Below are 16289 nucleotides of genomic sequence, written 5' to 3'. Positions count from 1 at the left end.
TTTCCATTCATTCGGCTGTATTACAATCGAGGTCCATTTAAAGCAATCATATACAAATCTGTCAATTATGATCCAAATCTGCATCGGTAATATTATAATTCAATATATTTTGCTGGGACCAAAGAGTCTATTTTGTTTTGTACTTCAGTGGCTTCCTGATATTGACAGCATTTTTTACTTTTCCCATATATGTACTGAATATTACCATTAATGCTGACATTTAGTTGACTCATGGCTCAGCTCATTTTTAGTCCATTTGATTTTGTCTAATTTTTTTTCTCTCCCTCTCCTACCCACTCATCCCAAGACAATCTAAGGGGATAATTAAAATGCTAGTTGATTTTCTTGGGAACTTAAGTCAGGAGCTATATTTGTTTTTGATCAAATGGTCTAAAGCTTTTTCTTGTGCCATTTATCACTGGTAGCTATCATTTTTACCAGGTCTTTATTCTTACCTAATTATTCTGACTTTATTCCTTCATGTTTTATTAAAGCATGAGGTTAAAAATGAGTTCAATTTTACAGTTACCTTAGAATTATCATTAATTTAATGTTCCTTTCCATTATTAACAAAGTTATTTTCCATCTGGTCATATTTTCCTGAGTTGAGTATATAATTAAACGAGCAACAAGTCCCAGTTTTAGAGCACAGAACTGACAACTACGAGTACTTGAAAGTTTCATCAGTTCTGTCAATCTTAGTACCATGGGCATAGAAATTAATTAAGATGTATATAAGGTATTGAATCATATACAAGGCAAATGCTTTGTGTTTACATTCAAGTGTAATTTATGCATGCAACCTATTAAATTGAAGTTCAGACCAAGCTATAAAATCATAGCATGTATAGGTAGTGTTATTTCATATTCTAAGAGAAAAATAGCAGCAGAGACCCTCACAGTGAATCTACTCCATCTGCTCTTTACATTGTCCACAAGCCTCTAGTAACCATGGCAATGCCACAGGAGAGAAAGGTAAACAGAGCTTCTTATAGGTATATTGTCCAACTTTGGAAGGCAATAGCCACGAATGGCTCTTTAAACTTAAATCAGTCAAAATTAAATAAATGGAAAAAATCACTTCCTCAGTCTTGTGCTCACATTTGAAGGGCTCAAAGGCCAAATATGACTAGTAACTACCATACTGGATAGCCTAGGTAGGGAACATCTACATCATCAAAGAAAGTGCCATAGGACAATGCTGTTTTATGGTAATTCATGTGTTATTTTAAATGGGGCTTAGTCTGAAGATAATGAAGAAAGCAGAAGCAGTAGTACATGGAGAAATGAAAACAATGGTTGTGACTAAATGCTCCCATAAGTGCATGTAAGCTGCATGTCACTTGAATGTTTCAGTATCATCTATTCCCCAGACTGGGTAATTAAAGGTCAGCGTTCAGATAACAAAGACATTGTCCAGATGAAGGCAGGAACTTGAGTGACTATAGAACCTGGCAGATTGAGCAGGCTATTTTGATACACATACATGTACACACACACACACACACAGACACACACAGACACATGCATGGTGAAGTCCCCAAATTATTTCCGTTTGTGTCTTTGTTTTTACTTTTCCATTTCAAAGAGAGTGCAAACTATTTGGGGCCTCTTGCCCATGATGTCTTATTCAGTCTATATCCTGCAATGACCCAAGGGCAGTAGGACAGACCTTGCTTTGAATTCAAGCACTGCTTCTGAATGAGTCCTGTTGACCATCACTAAGACTGAACTTTCTCATCTCTGGAGTGGGGACAAATCACTGTAACCACCTCTTAGGATTCCTGTGAAGATAAGCATGATAAAGGAAGGCAAAGTTGGTATCCAGTGTACCAAGTGCCCATAAACTGACTCGAGGCATTATGGTAGCATCTACTCTCTTACCCCAGGACCTATGTATTCATATGCTTATCATTCTTTCTCTTCACATCTTCTGTTTTCTATTCTTTTCTACTTCTTTGTTACCTTTGCGCCTCCTAGGAACTCAAAGGAATGAGTCAGGAGAGTCAGAAGCCCAGGAAGTAAAGAAAAAGGAGAAAGGAAGTAAGAAGAGAGGAAGGAATGGCAAGCATTTGTAAAAGGGAAAGATATGCTTTCTCTTTCAATTCCTAACCAAAAGACTTTAATGTATTTTATTTTTTCTTTATGCTAGGGAGTCAGTTTGACTTTTTAAATCAAAGTAATGATTTGTTTCCTTCCTTGACTTAACTAAATGAACAGTGTTGGTGTTTTTTTAATTAAGTCCTTAGGTGGTCATATAACAGTAACACCTTGTCTTTTATCTAATCATCCATTTTGTTTTTCTTCAAGAAATATGAACACAAGAGGAAAACTTGTATATGTTTGGTTATGTTGTCTCTGGCAATTTCCTAGTGTAAAGCTTCGTTGAGAAATTATTTCATTAAGTCCTCCCATTTGTGAGCTGTTTGTAGTGCTTCATAATCTAAGCATTTACTCTATCATTTTTTCTGACTCTGAGTGCTCTCTGCCAAAGCACACCTCACTAACTGCATTAACTGAAGCCTGCAAAGAATGTTTATTCTGCTCTAGTTGGTGACCAACGGCTTCCCTGCAGAATGGCCAGAGAAAACCCCAGACCTTCTTGTCTGGACACTGTGGAGGAGCAAACCTGAGCACATATAAGGCACTCAGCTCTTCCTGTGTCTTCTCTGGCTTAAATGATTACAATGAGACCTCAGTCTCTCCGTTTCTTTTTTTTTTTTTAAGATTTTTTTTTTTAATTTATTTGACAGAGAGAGACACAGTGAGAGAGGGAACACAAGCAGGGAGAGTGGGAGAGGGAGAAGCAGGCTTCCTGCGGAGCAGGGAGCCCAATGCTGGGCTCGATCCCAGAACCCTGGGATCATGACCTGAGCCGAAGGCAGACGCCCAACAACTGAGCCACCCAGGCGCCCCAGTCTCTCCGTTTCTAAAATGGAAATGATTATCCCTGCCCTATCTACTTTGTGGTATTAAGCTACTTGATTAAAAATTGTTTTTAAAATCAAAGCTCCATACACATGAAAGAGCTTGCTTTTCCAAAATGTGATGGAAGATACTGCGTAAATTTTGTAGCACTCACCACGGTAGAGCCAATAACTCTAAGGAGATAATCTCTAGTCTGAGCCTAGAAACCCCAAGACAACTAGTTAATTCGGTGGGGAAAAAATAGGAAAGCAATTCTCTGGGAGAGTATCCAGAAGAGTATATGCACTGCTTTCCCAAGGCTTAAAGTGAAAGTCCACCATAACACAGGCTATGTACATACGATTCTTACAGCAGGACCAAAGCCCAGCATAGCCGGTCTGTTTTATCTGTGATGCCACTTCCTCTCTATACCAAATAAGACAGAAACAGAATTTTTTCTCTCCCTTCTTGACTTCCTAGTCCCAGCAATAATTTCATCTCACTACCAGACTCAAAATCTAGGAGTCATTCTTGATTTTTCCCTTTCCCCACTGTCCCTCCAAGCACATCTAGAAATTATAGTATTCACACCCATCTTTTGCTCTTCATTTGTGCTAGACCACTCCAATCCAGGCCCTTATGATTTTTACCTGGACAATTACAATACCTTCTAAGATATACACACTTTCAACCTCTTTTTTCATCTTTCCTGCATCGCATAGTTCTGTGGATTTAATATCCCTAAAGTCCCGATTCAAAATGTGTAAAAAATGTTCTTCCACTCACCACCTCTTATTTAGTAAAAAGCAATTAGTATGGAGGATAATAACTTCGGAATTAAAAATTCTTCATGTACTTATAAAAGGGGGATAATTATTCATCCCTTCAACAAATATTTATTGAGTACTCACTGGGTGTCAGACACTGGATTAAGGTACGGATTACATAAAATAAGTGATGCGAGTTAGTTAAGAAAGGGCCTAATGAGACATCCAATAAATGTTAGGATTAGGAGGAGGAGAAGCTGTCACTGTCTTCAAGCTTTGATCCTAGGTGTGTGATGCTCCAACCACTACGAGCTTGCGCTTGTTTATTCCACTCTTTCTTCTCACCCTTTCTTCACCAAAGGATTCAGCAAAATTCCCATCTTCTCCACAAAGCCTCTCTCTGATTCTAGGACACTTTACTCTGATTTTTTTAAACTTCCAACACAGCTTCTTCAATAATAGATTCATCAAATGGCCAGTACCGAAAAGACAAGAGATAACAAATGCCGGCAGAGATGCAGAGAAACTGTTGGCGGGAATGCAAATTGGTGCAGGCACAATGGAAAACAGTATGGAGGATCCTCAAAACATTAAACATAGGACTACCCTATGATCTAGCAATCCCACTTCTGGAATATATCCAAAAGCAATGCAACACTAACTCAAAAAGATCTGCACCCCTATGTTCATAACAGCATTAATTACCATAGCCAAGACATGGAAATAATGTAAGTGTTCATCAATGGATGAGTGGATAAAGAAGCCATGACATATTGTGTGTGTGTGTTTGTGTGTGTGTGTACACATAGTCCTATTATTCAGCCATAAAAAATGAGGAAATTCTACCATCTGCAACAATATGGATGGACCTTGAGGCATTATGCTAACTGAAGTAAGTCTGACAAAGACAAATACTGTATGATCTCATTTATATGTGGAACCTTAAAAAAAAAAAAAACTCATAAAAAAGAGATCAGACTTGTGGTCACCAGAAGAAGAGGGGAGGGGAAATTGGAGGAAGATGGTCAAAAGGTATAAATGTCCAGTTATAGGATAAATATGTACTAGGGATATTACATACCACATGATGACTAGAGCTAATGCTGCTGTAGGATATACAGGAAAGTTAAGAAAATAAATCCTAAGAGTTCTCGTTACAAGGAGATTTTATTTTCCCTTTTTCTTTTCTTTTCTTTTCTTATTGTATCTATATGAGAAGATGGGTGTTAGTTGAACCTATCGTGGTAATCATTTCACAATATGTCAAATCAACATGTGGTATGCCTTCAACTTATACGATAATCTATGTCAATTATTTCTCAATAAAACTGGAAAGAAAAAGAAAAAAGACTCATCAAGGCATATAAGGGTTTTTTTCTCTTAATCTTTAGATACCCTAGAAAACTTAAAACAATGTCTTACACACAGCAGATGCTCAATGATGATTGATAAATGAATAAACAGATGAATGGATGTAGAATCGTTGCAAGTGAGAAGGGGAAATGTTGTACAATCTCATTGGACTATTTTTTCATGAACCTACAGGTATCAGAAAGTGCAATTTGGGATCAAGAAATCTGAATTCTGCATTCAGATTGATTAGGGGCTTGCTGTTTAAACTTCATTAAATAATATAGCCTTGCTATGTCTCATACATTCATTAATTTAACAAATATTTGTTAAGCATCTTCTATCTGCCAAGCACTGAAACATTTCTTATAAAGTGTATTTTTACCTGACTCCTCTCCTAGTGAATGATAGACATTGGTGATTAAAAAAAAAAAAAAATTACCATAATTCAAATACTCAGGCTAGCTGAGTATCTGGTACCTGTAAAGACTGGTCAATGAGCAAGTCGTATAATAATCTGACCATTCTTTGGACAGCATTCCTAGACAAAGAAAAGCAAAATGAAACAAAACAAAACCTTCCTAAGGGTGCTAGTTAGATTAGCTATTAATTAAATTTGCAAAGAAGTATATATAATGAAATAGAATTGAATATTGAATGTATTATATAAATTGCATCTTTCTCGAATATGAATTACTCATCCTTTTAGGAGATCAATGCCATCAGATCTGTTTGCTATACACCCATTACACTTAATTAAATGGTTCAGGTCCAGTGGGGTCAGAGGTGTCCAATAACGTTTACCATCCGACCGCCATCCAGTGGCCTGGACTCTGTGCGCACGTAGTCCTGGTTCCCTGCAATGCGCAGGCTTCTGCATTAGGAAAACAGCTACTACTCTAATTTTCTCTAATTGACTTGTTGGCAGTGCTAATGGGGAAGGCAAAAGATGCAGGGACATGGAGACTGGGCCCTGACAAGCACCTGGCATGGAGGGGGGCCACTGAGTGAAGTACATAATCTGTAACGAGTACAGGACTACAGGCTGTCAATTTGGCTGCCAGTGGCATTTAATTCAGACCAGTTATTAATTAAAAATAATGTTGTTCTTCATGCTGGCTCTTTTTTTACCAAGTACGGCATCTTGGTCTAGACCCCGAGCAACCTTCCACAGGTCTTTTGATTCACTTCCTCCGCCACAGAGAGCCATTCATCTCACTACCTTCAAGAAAGCCTCAACAAAAGCTCTTAGAATAATGGGTCTCATATCTACCAAGTCTCTGGGGAAGGAGAACCAAGAATTCTCTCTATTACCCATCCCTTGTCTTTACAAACCCTAAAATCAGTAAATATGCATTTTTTCCTGGTCACAAAGAAGATACCGGCCAGGAAGTGTCTTAGAGGCCCAGAGAGCTAAGTCTTTTTTCAGCCTCCTTTATCCCAATTCAATGTATTCTGTAAGAAAAGTTGGCCAAATAGTGGTGAACATCGGATCAATAATTTGAAATATGTGGAATCACTCAGAAGATCCATAATTAAAAATAATTCCCATGGACATCCACCAAAATCCAAGTTATTTCAGTGTGATTCGATCACAGTGAGTTCAAATGAAAAAATACTGCTGTACTTTATTTTCCAGAGGCAACTGATATATTTTCAAGCCATATATCTGCATCATTTCAGTAAATCCAAAAAATAAATTTGCTGTCATAATTGTCATTAAATGTATTCCTGAACAATGGGGTCTGACCATAATTAATGATTAATTCATTTGAAATTCATTATGATATTAAATGTGTTTAACTCATTTGATTCTTCTATAGAGGGAGCAATTCCAGGCAATTCTTTTGTGATTTACTGGTTTTAAAGTTTAGGAGCTCTGAGCATGTGCAGGAAAATAGCTTCACATTGCCCTCTAGTGGTGAGCCAATAAATGACACTCTCCTCTCCTTTTGTATGGGGAGAAAACCCTCATTCTCGGTTGCTCCCAGCATCTTTCCCCCTTAACACACAAACAAGATGCCAATATCACAACACAAAAGGGGATCAAAGCATTATAGCCCACTGTCCACTATTAGCCAATAATTGAGTAATATTTTTGTTATTGTTGTTCAGGCTGATTCAGTACTGGATCAAGCTTTGTGGGGGCATGAAATATTCCTGTTGCTTCCTTAGGAGATCCAGGTGCATTTGAAAAAAGCACTGTACAGAGGCCAGAGGAAGCTCAAAAGATGTTAATGAGCAGGTAGAGTATAAAGAACATAAAGGAAGGATTTTTTTTTTTTTTTCATAAAAAGAAGGGAAAAAAAGGTAGACAAAAAGGATTGTGGAGTTGACCTAGGTCTTTTATTTCCTTCATAGCTCTATGTTACTTTAGAAAAGTCAATGAACTACCTGATCCTTATATTACCAACTGAAAACAAGAGAAGACCAGACCAAATCATCTCCGGGACTGCCAGCTCTGAGTGATATTCTTATACCAGTTACAACTCCATTGCAAATCTGTTTCCCTTTCCCAAGGCTAAGCCATTACCATGTTTTATTTAAATTAAAGCTAGGTCTCCCCTAGGATGTGCACAGCATAGTTGGGATCTGTGGAATTTAGCAGTTTGTGTAATTCATTAATCCAACAGCTAAGAAATTATAAAACTCCAGATTCTTTGTTAGTATATCCTATACCATGGCTAGACATCAAGTGGAAGAAGCTGTCATTACTCAGATCATCAGACACTTGTAAGCAAGCGTCAGTATTGAAATGACATTTATCTCACATTTACTATGGGGGAGAGATTAAGAAATGATTAATAATGCTCAGGAGCCAGATAGCAGCATGTTGTTGTAATTCAGATTGATATAAAAATTCAAACTAATAAAATGACAATGAACCAGTTTAGATACCTTTTTTTCTCTTAAATGAGAAACAATATGCACTCCAAAAGACAGAAAGCCAATAGTGCACAAATGTTGCAGAGGCTTTCAGAGCATGTTTTCTAAGGAGAGATAAGCTGGGCAGCTAGGAGGGGGCAGACAGAGAGGTGAAGGCAAGAATTCAATGTCTCATAGACCATGCTACCTGTGAGTTTTAGCTCTTAACTCTGAGCAGGAAGTGAAGAGCCTCTGATCAAGTCAGACAGTCTTCAATCTGAATTCTAAATGGAGAGGTCAGCATAAAACAATCATATTTAATCACCTTGCATAAATGAGACCTGCTTTATTATTTTATTGGACCCTCCTTACTTCCTTAGTATAGTTTCTAATTTGTTGCTGTTGATCTTATGGTTGACATGTTAACTAAGGAAGCCCAGACTTCGTCATTTATTTTTCCATGAGTATGTATAGATTTGCATGCATTTGTGTATATAGGAACCTGAGGTTACAGATTTGTGGTTTACCTTCCCTATGCTGATAGACTAGAAGACTGCCTTCCATATGTTAATAACATCTTGGAGTGGTGGCTCCATTCCTTAGGTGAATTACTTGGAGGAATTACTGTCTAGCACCCTCTCATACCCTGTGACTAAATCTCTCCCCCCTCTCTCTCTTCCTATCTCTCTTCCTCTCTCCTCTTCTCTCTCCTTCAGATTTAACAAGTAAAACCAAACTAAACCAAACAAAAATCAAAACCCTAGCTCCCAAGCACAGGAGTTTTGGAATTGCTGACCTCTCTCTCACTCCCTTGAAAAACAAATACATAGATAAATGCAAATATATGCTGGATGTGTATTATGTGAAACCAAATGCAATTTGACCCACAGGCAATTTTATGGAGCTTGACTCTAATGCAAATGTTTACATTGTAGTTGTATAGATCAATCATATGTTTGAAATCAGGCTTTGTCTCCACTCCAATAGCTATAAAGGATGTTTCCTAGTAGAGAAGTATTTTTGCTGACCCATCTAACTGTATTTTTGACATATACCTTTTTCCTGAGATTGTTTTCTACTTCCTGTCATCCTTCTATCCCTAAATCCTACCCATACCTTCAAGCCCTGGTACCAAGTCCGTATCTGCCAAGAAGTCTTAGATGACCCAATCCCTCACTAATTTTCCAGACCTCTAATCTCACATAGCATTCACAAGTTGTATTACACACTGTACTACTTAATTTTATGTAGTCTTTCCTTGTCCATTGTTTTCTCTGCCCAGAACTATGATTGTAACCTGACAATAGGGGTCCCTCTTTAACATATGCTCCAAGAGCATTTAACATTTGTTGACTGATTACTTTCTTATTAGTAAACTAGGTTGATAGCAAAAATTAATAAATAAATATCCCCTCTTGTAGGGGAAGCAATTCATTTAATAGAAGCCCTTTGACTACATTAAACATAATTTCATTTTATTCCTCTTGCTATATTGTGGCTCTCCTGTCATTGTGGTTTGGAATGTCAATATCTCGAATGCTAATATTTAGGTCACATAAAATCTCATGAAGAAAAAGCCATCTAATCAATTTTCAAAGAGCACTCACTGTCAGAGATAAATCCACTCATTTTTAAAACTTTTTTAAATTGTAAAATAAAAGACAGATACAGAAAACTACAAGCAACAAATATATAGCTCAATGAATTGTGTAAGTTGGACTTGAACTGTTTCTTTGCTCTATTTCCTGCAAAATGGCATTTGGATCTATAGGTTTAATCAGACTAAGTAGGTTCCATCCTTTGGGAAGACTCTAGGAGTGTGTTCTTTCTTTAGAAGATACATTATGCCTAGGTTTCTCTATTTTATCTTAACAATCATGAATGCTTAATGCCCAGATCCATTTGTTCATTGGGGCTGCAAAATAGTAATATTTGAATTCTATCATTGAGTTTTCACTTGTTAGTTGGAATAATATTATAAGTGTATGCTTCCCCTTCACACGCTGTGTGGTTATATACTGTAGAGTTTATTTAAGAAAAACATAATGAATGTTTGATTCTTTAGCTGGTTTTCAAGATAGTAATTTGGTTCTCTGTCAACCTCAGAAGTGACCAGCTTTTATTATTTTTTAAAAATACCTTTATGAATTCATACATTCATGTATATTTGTTGGGTTTCAATTCATTGCAACTCTCACCTTTATTGAATATCAGATTGTCTTCATCTTTGGTCTGTGGGAGCCTTTTTCATTTGATTCCTGAATCCATTTGACATGAGCCTATTAGTCTTTGGTTGTTTCCTTTCTATCTGGTTACATCAAGATGTTTCAAGCTCAATTGTTATGTGTCCTATCTCAGACCAGGAATCAACCAGTTTTACAAGAACCCCTTGTTTCTTGCAGTGCAAAAAAAAAAAATTTTTTTTTTCAAAATCCCTATCTGGGCTTTAGGGGTATTTGTTATTGACAATGTCTCTAGACTTCTTCAGTGGATGGAACTAGGACAGACATAAAATGCCTTTTGAGTTGAAACTGATTTTCTGATTAAATTTTAGGAATGTAAGACTTTACATACCTCTTCTATTTTACATCAATATGTCCTTTCATCCACACTAATCTCCTGGTTCTCAAGGACACAGGAGATGATATAATTATAATTTCTCATGGTTATTCATTTGCTTTATCCCATGTTACATTAGTTGCAGAATAACAATAATAATATTATCACCATCAATAATTATTGAAACATTGATTTGTGCATACACTACCCCTAGTCTCCCTTATTTTTGACTTATGACTGTAGGATAGCTACAATATCAGAACATGTAGCCATTACAAAATAAAATCTCCCCCTTTTAACTCTTACTTAGTCTTAGTTCCTAACATTTGTCGTTCATCAGTTTACCATTGGGGTATCTACCCTGGTCATTTAGGAGCTCATTTCTCAGTAGTTCAGTAGTTCTCAGGATCATGGGAGTAATACTCCCTGGTTACTTATATGTTGATAACAGCTTGGGTGTGCCCTTTATAGTTAAGCTAACTTTTGTTAACTATAAAATCCTTGAATCACATTTTTTACCTTGGGTATTTCAAATAAATTACTTCAGTTCCTTCTGGCATAAAATGTGGCTGTCCAAAAGTTTGATCATAATTTAAGTTTCCCCCCTTTTTTTTTCAGTTATATAGCCAGATTTATTTTCCAAAATTTACAGAAATTTCCAGACTCATCACTGCTCTTGAGAAATGGTATATGAAAGTATTGTTTTCCTTGTAATCTCATGAACACTGGGCATTAACACGATCTTACATTTTTGCCAATCTGAAGGGCCAAAAGTTTTATTTTATTGTTGCTTTTCTTTTCATTTCCCTGAATATCAATTCTCCTTGGGCTATATGCAATGTTCTTACTAATTTGAAGAACTACTTGTATCTTAACAAGATTAACCACTTTTGTGTGTATAGCAAATATTTTCTTTCAACCTAAAATTGTTCTTTTTTTATTATGTTATATTAATCACCATACATTACATCATTAGTTTTTGATGTAGGGTTCCATGATTCATTGTTTGCGTATAACACCCAGTGGTCCATGCAGTACGTGCCCTCTTTAATACCCGTCACCAAGCTAACCCATCCCCCCACTCCCCTCCCCTTTAGAACCCTCAGTGTGTTTCTCAGAGTCCATAGTCTCTCCTGGTTCATCTCCCCCTCCGATTCTCCCCCCGCTTCATTTTTCCCTTCCTACTATCTTTTTTTTTTTTTTAACATATATTATTTGTTGATAGACATTGGGGAGGGCATGTGCTATGGTAAGCGCTGTGAATTGTGTAAGACTGTTGAATCACAGACCTGTACCTCTGAAACAAATAAGTTTCCCCCTTTCAAGTCATGTATTCTTTCTGTCCAGATGCCTAAAAGATTTTTTTTAACTCAGCAAAAATTTCTTAAATTACACTTTTTACTATTTGTTCTGTTCCCTTTCTTTGGTTTTCCTCCTCAAGGACAACTATTACTCGTCTGTTAGACCTTCCTTCTCTTCTGTTCATCACTATCTCCTAAATTCTCTCTTAATTTCTTTTTGTTTTGTTTTTTCTTGTGCTTGTTTGTTTGTCTAGGTACTCTTTATTTTTAAAAATATTTTTTTTTTTACTTAGTCTTTCTTGAGTTATACCACCTCATTTCTGAGTTTTTTTCCTAATTTTAATTTATGTTACTCTTGCATATCTGGCATTTAATTTTCTTAATGTTGTTTAGCTCATTTTGAAATAGTAAATTTCAAAGGTTTGATCTACTTTCCTTGTGTATTTTCTTTTCTTTTAAAGATTTTATTTATTTATTTATTTGAGAGAGAGAGAGCATGAGAGGGGGAGGGTCAGAGGGAGAAGCAGACCCCCTGCTGAGCAGGGAGCCCGATATGGGACTCGATCCCGGGACTCCAGGATCATGACCTGAGCCGAAGGCAGTCGCTTAACCAACTGAGCCACCCAGGCGCCCTCCTTGCGTATTTTCAATCTCTTTTTGGGAGTGTGCTTGTCTACAGGAATGGTATACTCCTCAGTTTATTTTGTAAGGTATTTAGCCCCAACAGATTTTTGGGGCTTGCTTTCTTTCACATGACCTGTTCCTCTACGTTCCCAGATGTTCAAATAGCTTTTCTAAATACACAGAGCTCCCTCTCCCGTTGTTTTCATTAGACCAGAGCTGAGGGTTCAGCAAACTTTAGCCTGCAGGTCACATCGGCTCAGGTCCTATTTTTGTTTGAACCCCATTGAACTAAGAATGGTTTTTGCATTTTTGAAGAGCTGTAAACAAACAAACAAATGCAGGTGAATACATCACACAGATAATGTGGGCTGCAGAGCTAAATATTTACCATCTGGGTCCTTTACAAGAAAAGTTGGCCAAACCCTGATACACACTAAAAACTGTAAGGCAGCTTGCTTTCCAAGTTTTCATGACTTTGCTCTCTTCTACTTTTATCTGGACCTTCTCTTCCCTTCATTTCTGTTGCTTCTGTCTGCTCAAATTTTAACTCTGTTGCCAGCAATTTGTCCCCGGTGTAAGTCCTGTCCTGGAGAGGAGATTTTGCAGGCTAATTTTGTGTACTTATATTTACTGTCCACAGATTGGCCCGCTGCATTTTCTAGCATTAGCTGATAGGTATTTTAGAACTATTTCTGTTTTGAAGTTGGATGCCTCTCTCTGATTTCTCCTACACAGATGCTGATAAACACGCAAGTCCTAAGGTTGTTGGTGGTTTGTCCACATGCAATTATATTTCGGGGTTTGAGAGTATAGCTCATTGCCTACTTTTGTTGGAATTGTCCAAGTGCTTGTGGTTGTCTACCTAGTCAATCAGTCTCTTATTATGGGAAGATTCAGGAAGATTAAAAACTGTATTGTCACCCGTACCACCTGCTTCCCAGAATCACACTCACACATTTTAAACAACAACTTACTTAGTAGATTATATTAAATTTTATTGCAGGAAAATGTTTACCCTGGATATTTCAGTACACTAAGTAAATCATCATGTTTATTTTCTTTCTGTTTTTTCTCCAGAGTCAAGTTCCCATTACGTAATCTCCCTAAAAGCTTTTAACAATGCAGGAGAAGGAGTTCCACTTTATGAAAGTGCCACCACCAGATCTCTAACAGGTAAACTGAAATAGTTTAACCTCTTATGACAAGGTAGCCAGTGTTTAAGTTGTGGTGGGGAAAAAAAAAAAAAACCCTAAAGCAAAATACAAAGGAAGAAAACAAACAAAATGTATGTAGTCATGTTCTGAGCCTTGCGTGTGTATGTGTGCATGCATATTTGTGTTTACGTGAATATACATATACACACACACATAGTTCATTATCTTCTTGGTTTACAAAATTAAGTGAGAGGAAGTCAATCTATAAATTAATATGTGGACTTAGAGAATATAGATCTCTCCTTCTCTGTCTTCTCTCAGTAGCTCATATTTTGGTGGCTCGATACCACTCTTCATGCTCATGTGCATCTTGTTTCATCTTGCAAACCAGTGCAATTGAGGCAGGAAAGTTTCTGTGCAAAAGCCACCAGATGCCCAAATGGCCACTTGCTTCTCTACAGAGGATCCTTCAAACTAATGTGACAAGGAAGGACTGACCTCCTGGGACTGGTTTGGACTAGGCTGAGTCAGACAGGTGGCCTTTTCCTGAGCCAGGCCTATAGGTCACCCCAGCAGTGCCCAGAGCCTTATGATATTTAAAAGTGTGGCTGCTTCCAGGGTTTCACACCTCTAGGAATTCTTATGTGAGTTGGACTGTAAAGGCAGAACACACACAAAAAAAGAGCTGAAGGAACTCAGAATGGAATGGATAAGAGGGTGAGATACAGGACATTTACAGAGACTATTTGTGAGCAAGGCTGGGCTTACTCAAAAATAGAATAAATACCGCTCCTGGGGGGCTGTTCAGAGTCACTGGAAAGTCACACAACCATCCCCAATAGCCTTATGTCTGAAATCTGGAAGTAAAACCCAAGAGGTCCATCTGTTTAGTGAATTCTTTGATCCTGCCCCATTTCAAAATCCACAAGCCTCAGACCTCATTTAACTCATCAGTTACTTTCACCTTAATGAGAATAAAAAATCTGAGAGCAGGATTTCATAGTGAACACTAGAGAACATGGAAAACTACTGGGTGCCTGAGTATGAAGTCCTGACAAGGAGGAATAAATCACCTTGGAATAAATAGTGGGATCTGTGACTTCTGCTACCACCTAAGTTTATGTAAACTTTGTACAGTTTATTTTCCAAACCCACAAGCTCCATTCATAGGCTCTCTTGAGAATATACAGTTTTAAAGTGAATTCACAGTTGTTACATGATGGTTTCCAAATATACCATCACTTCATTAATTTCAACCAGATTTTCTTGTAAGGCAAAGTTGTTGTTCCAGAGTTTGCTTGAATCTTTGGCTCCTGTTTTCAAGGTCTATGATCTGCCTAAAGTGGTATGAAAAATTTTGGGTATGTGTCAATGTATTTCTTTATCTGTGGAGACAGTATGGCTCTCTCATTGTGTTATCAAAAGGGCTCATGTCTCCCCAAAAGGGCAAATAGGCAAATAAGAAATATTACCTGAGAGAATGTCTACTGTCAAACATATTATCTCTAAATAAGATGAGGTGTATGGAGGTCCAGAATAGGAAACCATGAGATAACATGATGGAGGTGTCTAGAATTTTCACTTCCCCTTATTCTCTTGTTCTGCCAGTAGCAGTGTTCTTTGGGAGGTAGCAGGTCACTTTAGCTCTACTTGTTCTTTCCATAATTTGTATTTAGTAAGCTATCTCTTTCCTGTCAATGGTAGAAGATGTTGAGCATCTGCTCATCAATGTGACCTTGAGCTTGTGATCAGGCAACACAAATTATACTATGGCTAGTCTTTTCAAAGACCACTTTCTTACCAAAACGAAAGCCCAGAAAGAAGAGACACTCAGGTGACCAAAAAAAAAAAAAAATCAATTTTGAGCAGAAAGCAGTAGTAGTAAAAATAGAGTTTACATAAACCAAAGATAAGCTGCTCACAAAGAACCATTTGGGACATTAACTTCTGCCTTCCCATTTGCTGTCATTCTTTAATCCTTGGCATATGGCATTCCCAGAATACTTTCCAAAACACCAGTGATCCATAAGACTATTTTTCTCTAATAAGACTCTAATCCTAATGGATCTGGAGGAATGAATGGATACCAAAAGTTGGGAATTATGTGAGGCATTTTCTTATTGAAGTAAAGTCAGTAGGGTTTGAAGAGGAATGAATAAAACCAGTCCTCTCTTGGATGTGGCAGACTTATTTTATTGTGTTTCCACACATCATGGAGAACAAAGGACAAATAAATAGAATGAAAGGTTAAGGTTCTAGGAGAAACTCTATCAATAAATGTGTCATAGTGCCACAGAGAAGACATTCTCTGTCTCTGAGCTCTGTAAGTATTCCCATGAGCAGACTTGGAGGAGGCCAGCATAAAATAAATAAAAAATCAGAGGCAATAAATGCATCAGACTGGAGTAAGTATCAGGCCATGATGATTTCCACAAACACCTGCTCTTAGGTGGAGCCTCTTCTCTGGAGCCTCATCTCATCCTGAGCATATTAGTATTAGAGCTGAGGGAAGTTTCACCAGATCAAATGGGTGTGTTAAGAGTTTTATTTGTGCAGTAGAGCTTTTTAGTTCTTAATGTTGCAAGAACAAGACATTCTGAGCCTGGAGAAGGGAAGAAGGCAGGGGAATAAGGAGGTGTGTTCTTTGAATTTGTTTATTCTCAACTGCTTTATCAATGTCTGAATGAAGTATAATCCAGATGTAAAATTATGTTATTATTTTAAAAGCTTGTTTTGAACTTTAGTATGTGAACTGAAAATTC

At 37.3% G+C, this 16289-nt stretch overlaps 1 protein-coding gene across 1 annotated transcript in view; it reads left to right on the top strand.

Moving 5' to 3' along the window:
• DCC (DCC netrin 1 receptor) overlaps nucleotides 1–16289 on the top strand; it is a 775798-nt gene that overhangs the window by 625282 nt on the left and 134227 nt on the right. Inside the window, exon 16 of the mRNA XM_064578790.1 lies at nucleotides 13451–13546. Coding sequence (XP_064434860.1) covers nucleotides 13451–13546 — 96 coding nt within the window. The remainder of the gene's footprint in view (nucleotides 1–13450; nucleotides 13547–16289) is intronic.

Source organism: Mirounga angustirostris, unplaced genomic scaffold, assembly GCF_029215605.1.
Source record: "Mirounga angustirostris isolate CCGP_5_RB_7025 unplaced genomic scaffold, mMirAng1.0.hap1 SCAF_14, whole genome shotgun sequence".
NCBI lineage: Eukaryota > Metazoa > Chordata > Mammalia > Carnivora > Phocidae > Mirounga > Mirounga angustirostris.
Note: the sequence above shows the minus strand (reverse complement) of the source record. Positions and strands in the feature narration are given on the sequence as shown.